At 31.3% G+C, this 11,595-nt stretch overlaps 1 protein-coding gene across 1 annotated transcript in view; it reads right to left on the bottom strand.

Moving 5' to 3' along the window:
- Positions 1-6,252: 6,252 nt before the first annotated feature.
- LOC106478326 (polycomb protein eed-like) overlaps positions 6,253-11,595 on the bottom strand; it is a 33,453-nt gene continuing 28,110 nt past the window's right edge. Inside the window, exon 11 of the mRNA XM_022381932.1 lies at positions 6,253-9,547. Within this exon, the coding sequence (XP_022237640.1) occupies positions 9,383-9,547 (165 nt within the window). The 3' untranslated portion in view covers positions 6,253-9,382. The remainder of the gene's footprint in view (positions 9,548-11,595) is intronic.

Raw genomic sequence — 11,595 nt, 5'->3', positions numbered from 1 at the left:
TGATTTTACAATTAGTCCTAGTATTGTAACATAGGCCTACAGCAAATTACACAGCGTACAAGCGTTCAAGCTTGTAGAAACCTTAAAAGAGGAAATAAACTAATTTGGAATTTGTTATTTTCACCAGGTAATTTCAAAGAACCCGCCAATGAAAGAGCAAAGTTACAACAATATGTTTGCTTATATGGTATTTAACTTTGATAGCAGATCCAGAATAGCCTTAACTGTTTACAATTCTCCTGGTGAATCTAAATTTTCTTGTTTATGATTTCACAATTAGTTTGCTGATGATTCATATAAAATAGCATTTGTTTGTTTGTAGTTAAGCACAAAGCTACACAATGGACTATTTGTGCTCTCTTTACCACGGATATCGAAACCCGGATTCTAGCGTTGTAAGTCCGCAGACATACCGGGCTATAAAATAGTAAAATTAGAAGTCTGTTCTACCCTTCCAAAAGTTTGGATGTTTCTTATTGAGTAATTCGTCTATTTTTTGTATTCCACATGATGTGTCTCTACGGTAAAACATGAAATATCCTCGTAAATATAAAGATCATTTTTATTTTTGAACAAGTTTTTCACAATTTTTGCTATTTTTATGAGGCTACAAAATGTGGGCTTTGGGGTGAGAAGGATTTGTTCGTATTCGTATACTCGTGCAAACCTACTCATTGACTATCTATGCTAACTATCCTTAATTTTGAGCTGATGGACAAGATGGAAAGTAACTAGTCAACAATATCCAACATCAAATAGTTAGATTTAACCACGACTCTTATAACACACCCACAGCCCCAATGTGTGGAGTACGATTACCTTACTAATTTTGAGGTAATGTGATGCTGGACCCACAGTCCGGCAGATTAAAACTGGATCACGCTCGGCTCAGAGTGGTTGGGTTTGAACATCGTGTTAAAAAATCGAAAGGGTGTTATTAATTTTCCATCAATAAATAACTTTGAAACGTATTGACCAACAGGAATTTCGTAAAATTTTGTGGATTTAAATACATTTTTTCTGTTTCCCACTACCCATTTTATAACGACTAATACCAAGTACTGAATATCCAAATTTTATAAAACTTCGCCATTTTATGAGTATGCTGTCGTTTTGTACGCTTGTGAAAATGGTTGTCAACAATAGATGAGTTAAGCAGACTAAATCAGCGTTGCCTTAGGCGCCAACTTCACGAGAAACCGTTTGAAAAACAGCAGTCCTTCATATACAAGTTCCTCCACATTTTACACTGATATTTACAACGTATCCTATATACAAGGAACGTTTGAAAAACAAAAAGGACTAAATAGTTTAGGATAGGTAAAGTGCCTACAGAAAATTGGCAAAAAGTAAATATCTGTACCTTTATGTTGAATTTAAGAATATCTTATAATGATGTACTACCATTAACTAAAAAAATACTTTGGTTAATTTTTTATATAATATAATATTTGTAGCCTTAAAGTGCCGTTATTGGCCACTTTCGCTAATATTGATGTTATTTTTCTACACATTCAGAGCTTTTTTCAACACCTTTGTGGTGTTCAAGCAACACATCCTTTTATTAAGTTATCCACCCTCACGAGTCGCATGATATATTGAAAAATCATTTTTCTTACACAGTGCGATCAACACTTCCCGGGGGCCAAAATATTTCTTTGTTAAATAACATGTCGAGATATTTTTCGGCTGAATAATGTTAGTAAAACATTTTCTATTGCTAATATGTGACATGATCGAACTGAGTGTGTGTTTTATAGCAAAGACAAATCGGACTAGCTGTAGTGCCCTCAGAGAGGTATCGAACCCATGATTTCTAGCGTTGTAAGTCCGTAGACTTTCCGCTGTGCCACTGGGGGACAAAGAGCAATGTGAGACTGGGCTCAGTGAAAGACCACGCTCACCAACGCCCTAGATATGCATTGTTTGTCATCTTATAATGAATTCCAAGGGAAGAAGGTCTGTTTTTGAACATCTTAATGTGGAATATAATTAAGAATTTATTTTCTGAGTGAAAATAAACTGAATATGAAGACGATGTATAAATTCGCAATGTATGTAAATGCAGCATTTTCAATATAAATACTAATAACTTCCGATCAGAGTAATCTATGTACTTAGAGCGAAGATAAAAGTCAACCTGGCCATCAACATAGTTAATTAAATATACATTTATTACGTTTCTACATAAAAAAGCAAGGCTATAATTCGTTGTTTCACCGGTTTGGTACTCTTACTGTAAAGATATTGTTACGCCTCCATTCGCTAGTTAATTTCCCGTATAATTTCTTTCCAATGAAACTTTAGCGACACAAGTCCTTTCTTAAATAAAACTGGTTTGTTTTTTCTGAATACAACTTTGCAATACACTTAATTTCCACAGTCACGCTATAACAAACGCTATAACTCACATCGAACGACTCGCGTGCTCGACTCAATCGTCAATCTCTGTCTGCAGGTCAATTACACACATTCATTCTGCCGTCAGTTCTTACCGGTCTTATATACACAAGAATACCGCATATCTAGTAAAAGCTCGAGACTTCACGAACCTTCGAGAATATGACGTGTTACTAGAGTCACGTGACCTCCGCTGTAGTAACAATATTTTTGCCGTAATCCCAATAATATCTCATAAGGTTCGGCCAGCTTACGATTTAAGCTAGCCCTAAATATAAAATTGAAGCTAACAATGCAAAGCAATCTTTATAATGAAAGTGTAATACTGAACGACAAATGAAAATAAAAACAATTACATATTATATACTAATTAGTATAACAGATGTTATCAATTCATGTACCAACAAATAAATAAAACAACATACCTTACTTAAGTTACCCACAAAACACTAGTTCTTGCCTTTTGAATCATATTCATTGATGTATATTTGTTTGGATTATTTCTCTCTCTAATACCGCACTTTACCAAAGAAAACCCATTACGGCACCCCTACTATATAACGTGAGAAGCTATCGTACCTGTGATAATTAATGCCATATGTTTTAGTTTAAATTAAACCTTGTTGAGTTTGTTGCATCAACTTTCTCATGGCACAAACAAAACCCGATGTTTATGAAGATACAAAAGAGTAAATAAAAAATAGTAATTGACATGACAGTTATAGTATAACAGTGCTAAATGTAATAAAAAGAAAATTAACTAAACTTAATTTTAGTTTGTCTAAAACACATTTACCACCACTCTTACTTATCTACCCCCCCCCCCTGTAACAAACACTTAGAAGCACCCCTCCCTCCCCCAGTGGCTTAGCGGTTTGAGGGCTCATACTGTTAAAAACCAGCACAAATAACCCATTGTGTAGCTTTGTGCTTAACAACAAAACAAAGGAAACAAATTCAGAAGCAGTTGCAGAAAGTAATAGATAACGTTCAATCTTCTCTAAGAGCCGAAAAGGAAAAACGATCAGCCTCTAGAAGTACAATGCTTCATAAAAACAATACATTGCATATAATATGACAAAGTAAATATATAAAACTAATCCAACGGTTTACTATTAGTGGTCATTACACTAAATCGACTGACTATTACCCCAAACAACATCCCAAGGAATCAAAGTGTAAATATTAAAGTTTTTAAAACCTTCAAATCCCATAGTCTTTAGCAGGTATACTGTGTTTAATTTTTGCAATGAGAAACTTCAGTTACGAAAAATGCGCGAGTTTACAAGCTCCAGCCACAATATCTTGTAATGATGAACAAATTCTATTTTATTTAACAAGCTGAGAGTAGTAAACGTTTTAACACAACTTGTTTGGAATAGTTGTATTTGAGAATGGAAAGTTTATAGCTTCGAAATTGAAAGTTTTAATTTTTATTAAAGACTTTAAATAATGTGTGATTAATGATGACGACATCAAAATCTAGACGGTGGAAGTGTTTTTTCTTCTGGTGAGCTCTGGCGGGTAAATTTGTCCAAAAACCTTGATAATTAGGAATATCCTTTATATATCTGCAAGTGAAATTGATGTACAAAGCATTACTATGGTTTTTTCCCAATAAAGTTAGTGATGTGTGAAAATTCTACTGCCATTAAATATCAATCTGCAACTAGCGGATTGAACGTACCTCCAACTCGAATTCTCTGTATTTGTTGGAAGACATTTGGCCAAATTGCACAAATATATGTATTATTAAGTCAAGAATTCGTTTAATGTGAAATAGTGATCATTTTTGTTCGTGCTACAAAAAGTTCTGTTTACTGACTCAGTATAATAATTTACCAGAATTATTGAAAAACCCTGAAATTGGTGATTATGTTTATATCTACCAGTAAAAAGATTACTGAAACTAAATATTTCTTTTGATATAGTTTTAAAGCCTTTAATTTTCTCTTTACATTCAATGGAGTTGCAAGTGGTAATTAACGGATTAATCCCGTCCCTCTCTTTGATATTATTACAGCTTTTCCTAAAAATTATCTTTAACATATTTCAGACCATTAATTATCAGAATTGACAAATCCTTAATCGTAGCTATTTATCCTGTCAATAAACCTGTATTCACGTGGTGTTTTATGTATTTTGAGAATCTAAAATAATTTAAGTATAACATTGTAAGACTTGCCAGAATATATATCAGTCGGATAAAACTGTAATGTTTTAATATATGACTAGCAGAGACCCGCAAAACATTTCAAATTAGTATTTTTATCTTAACAGTACTTATTTAAATATAACATTTCTAGCGCAATACAAACGAATTGTAATCGCAGACAACGAAATGTGTAAATCCGCTTGTATATAGGCGGTACTTTAAATATGTTAGGCCTAAATTCGATAAAGAGATAAATTAACACTGTAACCTGTGTACGTTGTTTTTTTTACTTTAGTTTAGTTTGGACTAAACTTTACTGTACTTAATACTATCGATAAATAAACTTATAATGTTATTCTATGACCTAACGTCAAACCTTTGATAGGATTTTAATATTCTGTTGTACAAAATGGTTAATAAAGTATATTTACATTCCCCTTTTGTTGTTACTTCTTGTTTCATACAGCAATTGTAGCGACTTGGTCACTGAGCTTTGCAGCTCTCTGCCGCAGGCAGACTGTTTGTCGTCGAGTGAATAATTCGGATGCGCGGTTTTTCTTGGGGAAACATTCTAACTACACATGCTTGCAGCAGGTTCTCGGTCAGAAAGCGTAACGGTCGTACATACAAACAAGCAGAATAGTATAGATACTTGCTGTATCTTATCATTGTATTACATGAATGTTAACGATATTTATAACAAGATTTAATGCCCAAGATAGATTCATCATATGTTAACGAGTTAAGTATCTAATAATGGACTATGAATAAAGCTATTACTGGTGGATTTTTTAGCGATTATTGAAAGGCTTTTTTTTAAGTTTATACGAGGGACCATACACCCTTTCTGTAAAAACCTTCTTTTAAACCATGCCAGTCCTTAGAGAACTTTACAATGAAACTGTATTAAACTTTCATTCAAGCCTTGTTCTTTTCATAATAAACAATTCATTTACAAGAACCTTACAATGCAAGTCAAAACTACTGTAATACACTTTTATTCAAGACTTCAGTTGATAAATTACGTGTTAAGCTTTGTTCTTTGAATACAAGTCCGTTACAAGAACTTTAAGGCAACGTTTGATGAGCTTTGCGTCTTTAGTTTAACTTGTCCATTCTACACTACACTTGAAAAAAATATTTTTAGTGCACTGGATAGGAGTGATTGAATACATGTTTTCTTAATTCCATTTTAAAATAGGTTCTGTTACACACACTCAACAGCATACTCTGATCTAAACAGGAATATCCCTTACTAGACCTTGGAGATTTGAAATAGTTTTCCACTCTCCCATACGAAATATCCCTTGTAATAAAACTAACAGATTCAGCTTAATCTTTTTCTACTATACTAGTCCTTGGAGCTTTAAAACACCCCCTGTAAAAATAGAGAAGAGATTCCAATTGGTTCTACTAGGTCTATTTCTTCAATTTTTAAAATATCCCTTGTGAAAATATTGAACAGATTCAACATGGTTTATTTACTGCTACACTAGTTTTTGGAGTTTTAAAACATCTCTTGTGAAAGTGTTAAACAAATTCAACTTGGTTCTTTTAGTACCAAGTTTACACTCTGTAATCTTTATTGCTAGATAATTTTAAATCAAGTTGGTTCAGAAAGAAACTAGTTTTATTTAATCACCATGAGAAACATATTAAAACTTAAAAAGCATTTAAAGGATATTCAGTTTTTTTTATTAGTATTAGTATACAGTGTGTAATTGTTTCAAATTCCTTAAATGTAATCAATTACATAAAAAGCATAACAGGACATAAAAAAAATCACATTTTTTTCAGAGTTAAATCATCAGTTTGCTAGAAAATGACCTACTGAAATTGTCAGAAAAATGTTCATCAGATCAAAGGGTAAGCCTAATAACAAAAATTCTGTTACAACTTTAAAAGTCTAAAAACTAATACATTTTAAAAATAACTAAAGAAACAGATGCTCAACATTTTCAAAAATTCCAATTTTATAAGAAAATTAAAGTGATTTATCTGAAATGTTAAACACTTAATTAACTTTTCAACTTACACAAAATCACTGGTAGCTTTTTGCATACTGCAAACCTTGAATTAAGCTATATAGATCCAGAATTTACACTTAATTTTACCAGAAAATGTCCTGTAATAATGATTTGCTGGACAAATATGTAAGTGCATGAATTAAAAAGCAGATGGTTTAAAATAAAACAAAAACAATCACAGATTGTATACCATTGCTCTGCCATCCCTCTTCGAGATTGTATACCATCACTCTGCCATCCCTCTTCGAGATTGTATACCATCACTCTGCCATCCCTCTTCGAGATTGTATGCATTTATATTGGATAATGTAACATTTTACCTTCGAAAACTCAGAAAATCTTTCTCCGATCAAGAATGATCAATGATCCGAATCATATTTTGTAGAGTGATGAAGAGTCTCAACCTCAATGTACCCATGAAATTTGGTACAAATCTGAAAACACTTTACAGAGTTATCCGAAAACTGCAAAAATGCCCTATCTTCCCACTATAAAAAATATTTCAAAGTAATCCAGAATCTTGATCCAGACCAAACATGGGAAGGACTGTCTCATTCAGACTTCCCATATTGTGTAAAATTGTTATGTACATCAGTCTATTAGTTTGAGATATTTGTGCAGAAACATAGACACGGACCCAATCGCAATATCCTCACAGAGCAAAGGTAATTAATAAAAAGTGAAAAAGAAAATGTAAACAACTTTTTGTTTACTAGTTTCTTATGTTTATTACTTAGTAATTATCCTTGTAGTAATGAAATATTTTAGTTTCTTCAGTTCGTCTGAGAACAAAGGCAAACTCAAAACAGCACTTGAGATACAGTAGTTTAGCAAGTTAAAGCATCTATTATGTCATTCACAGGTTTGATCTCAATTTTCACTTCTTTAGAAAAATTCTATTGTTTTGCTGTTAAACATTTCAACTCAATTATATTTGTCAATGATCATCATGTATTAAAGGCTTTGTTTTACCTCATTTATTTTTATTAACTCATTCACTGCAGCTGGTACATATATGGTCTCTACATCAACTTATCAGTCAATGCTATCTAGTAAACCCACAAAATAATCTGAATTTTCCCTAGCTTCAGAGGCACTTGCTGCAAGATGTCACACAGGCCACTCTGACATCTTGTGGGGAACTGATGCAAAGAAGGCAGAAATAATTGACAATATATGGCAATGTATAGTGGAATGTCAATGGAAAACATTACCACAAAAATTTATGATCCAATGCATCATGCAGGAATTTTAAAAGCAAGAATCCATATGTGTAACAGCTGCAGTGAACATAAAAAGTTTAGAGGCCATATAATGTATTAACTGCAGTGAATGGGTTAATGATCATTATATAACATAAGCCTTGTATTACTCAATTATTATTTTTTTATCAATGACTATAGCGTAATATTTCCTATTACTTTCATCCAAGGCCATAGTATTTATAGGTTTTATATTACTTAACTACTCTCATCCATAGCCATATGTCACAAAGCTTTTGTACTACTCCACTATTCCTTAAGACTAGTTTTCTTTCAGTTATTCTTATCATTGACCATAATGCAGAATTTTTGTATTATTCCTTTTTTTTTTTTTAACAAATCAACCATCTAATATTCTTAGTCTGATTTATTTGCAAGATTAAATCATTCACTTCTGAATTTAATTTTGACACTGTCCTTATGATGGTAAAAATCATCACGACAGGATAAAAACTAAAATGTACATATTAATATATAGCTATCTTTTCACTCCTCAAAACATCATTAATAAGTACAGCAAAGTTATTCTTACATTTGCACAGTAACAAATCTCACAAGACTTCATTTAAACTGCTTCAATATCTTAGTTACACCTAACTTAAGATTTATCACTTGTAACACATTCTCTTGACCATCATATAACCAAAATAATTGTTTTCTGTATGAATTATTAAAATTGTGATCAATTATCTAGGTTTGCAGTGCAGTTGTAACTAACACACAATTCAGAAACAAACAAACAAAAAATCTAAATCACTGGTGGAAGGGAGCATAACATTTTGTTTATATATAAAAAAAAATACTTTTTTGACTTAAAGTACTTATATAATAAACATTTTAAAATAAAATGAATGAACAGTAAAGCTGATATTAATGAAACCTATAGTTAAATTGAACTCAGTTCTCTGTGAGGGTAACACAACATTAAATTGACTATGCTAATCATCATATAAAAGTAATTACATGCCTGGTGAAACCTACAATACAGATTTAACAAAATTTAATTTATGTAACATAGATCATTAAACCAAAGTGCTGTAATAGAAAAAAAAGTACTTTTAAGTAATTGATTTACCATTAAAAGGGGAGGAGGAGACTCATATCAGTGGTTTTTCTGGACTGGAAGGTTAAAGTTAAGCTGTAATTTCATGTTAGTGTATGTGTGTATGATTAAGAACTTGTCTATCTTTTTAATTACAATAACTTATTACCAATACTTCTTATAATACTTTCTTAGAAAGTTATGTTCCAACTCAGAGTTGGTAAATCGTATGTTTATGTTTATATTATTTACTGTTATTATTAAATAGTTATGGAACTGTGTAAAGTTGGTAAATATAACGATTTTTTAAGGAGAAAAAAATCATCAAAATGTTAAACCTTTTCTTGGAAAATTCAGTGTGTATCTAAAAACTGATTTATATGATCCAATCTTTAAATATTACTTCACATTCAGATGTTGTTGAAATATCCTCACAAATGATAATCTCATTCCAATATACTTTAATGTGAGTATCGATTTATCATGAGTGTTACTGTCAACGACTTATTCGATCCCATCTCCAAACTGTGGCATCATCACTGACACACAACAGTATATTTCCATCACGGTTCAGGCTAGTCTGACGGATGGCTGCTGTACATTTAGGGTGAGTTAGAACTGTACATCTAAAAAAACAACAAAAATATATCAGTATTTTTGTCTTTTAGAAGGAAAATATCCCATACAATTAAAGTTGATAGTATTATTCATAATCAGTTGAAGCATTAGTATGATAATCATATATAAGTAATATTAAAGTAAATATAGTTAACTAGCACATTTTTTAATTATGGTTTTAAACACCTTTATTTTTAAATCTTGAATGGACTACTTGAGAGGAATGTGGAAAACATCTGAAGTTTAGTGCAATTATCAGTAAACATTTGTACTTGATTTTGCACAATCTTTTCAAAATGTATGCCTCCAGGAATAAATACAGGCTACATCAAGGACCCTTGATAAACCTCACTGCAAAGTACTAAATAATGTAAAACATTTACAACATGAAATTGTAGCTTTTTTCCCCAGTTTCAAAAAATGATATTGAAAACTATCTTTTTTCAATTAGCAAATTATGATTCCAAGTGATAGAAATATCCAAGACTTAATAATTCCTAAATAACTGATTGTATTTTCCAAAATAGCTACAATTCCAGTGGAAGAAATTTCTCAGTTTGGAAGAACTGCATTTGATTTTTCTGATTAGAAAAGAGGAACAATCTTGTCATAAAATCTCATCCCTTGCCACATAAACATCACAGTTATGTTACAATTATATTAGGAGACAGTGTTTTTATTAGTTTTAGCACTACACACCAGAAAAATATTTCTCTCATGTTCATAAGTTGTATTCAAGTAAATTGTGAAATTCCTGACCCAAAGATTTGTCAGCCTAGTTTAGAAAATTTGGTTTAAATCTTTGTATTTTCATATAAAAAATTAAATGCCTTATTCCAATGTTTTTTTGGTGTGTTTTATATACTTAACTCCTCCACTTTTTCTACAGTTAAACAGGAAACAGTTGTGGTTGGAGATACAATTTTATGGTTGGTAAAATCTACCTAATGTTGCAAGCAACCAAAAGATGAAATCTAGTAGTCAGGAAAATTAAGCACATCTATTAAATAAGATGTAGTAGTTTGAGTTTTTAAAAGTTCCTTACTAGAAGCTGCAGATTTCCTGTAGTAACTTAATGTTTTTTCATCTCCCTCGAGCAGGATTTGAACCTGAGACCTCTCACACACCTTAAAACCAAGCTAAATGGTTAATCCAACAGCAAATGCTAATAAGATACTTTATAAAAACTTAAACTATCATAATATGTTTGAAACACCAGAAAAAACTAAAAAGAACAATACTACTTCTGCTACATTGAATGTTTCAAACGACTGGAGTATTAAACTAATCGGTTCCATACTTCTTACAAGACTGCATAAATGTTTAATGTTGAAATATATTCACTCCTTATATAATCAAAAAATAAACGGAGATTTTTTTTAGTGTTTTAGCCTAAACATTTTATTAAAATCTACTAAGGACAAGTTCTCAAGAAATATTACTTACAATTATTTATTTGAATGCTTAGTATGCCCTGGGTACTATGAAAAGTTATAAGGAAGAGAATGATCATTTTTAATTTTTGTTTATGAGCAATTATAATTGCAGTGACATACGATTTGCTTGAAATCTATGTTTAGTAACATACATATGAATTGTAAAGACAACAGAAAAACAAAACTAGCATTTCATCATAAAATAGCTTATGATACTCGGGAAATTCAAACTGTGCTATTAATGAAACCATGATGAATGAAACTGAATGTTTGTAATCTTTGAACTTTATTGACATCTACTGACATTCTTCTATGGGAACAATGCAGTTGCTTATTATTAAGTTTGTAAATCTTTTAAATGTTAGATCATTCAGATATAACAACATAAAACTGGCTAAATACTGCTTCAAATAAAATTAGTTAATTTTGAACTCGGTTATATCAAATACATTTCTAAAGATTTGAGAAGAAATATCTAACTGGTTAAAAAACAACACTTTTTATTAATTGAAAAGAACAGTGATATAACTTAACAGCTGTACCTGAAAGAAGAACAGATATACATTAACTCTTTTCAGCATGGGGTCGTTCTATGGGACTGACCTCATAACCATTTTGTGCTTGTTATAGTTTTCATGCTATAACTTTTAAATTA

This window comes from Limulus polyphemus, unplaced genomic scaffold, assembly GCF_000517525.1.
Source record: "Limulus polyphemus unplaced genomic scaffold, Limulus_polyphemus-2.1.2 Scaffold200, whole genome shotgun sequence".
Taxonomy (NCBI): Eukaryota; Metazoa; Arthropoda; class Merostomata; order Xiphosura; family Limulidae; genus Limulus; species Limulus polyphemus.
This window is presented reverse-complemented; position numbering and strand designations above follow the sequence as displayed.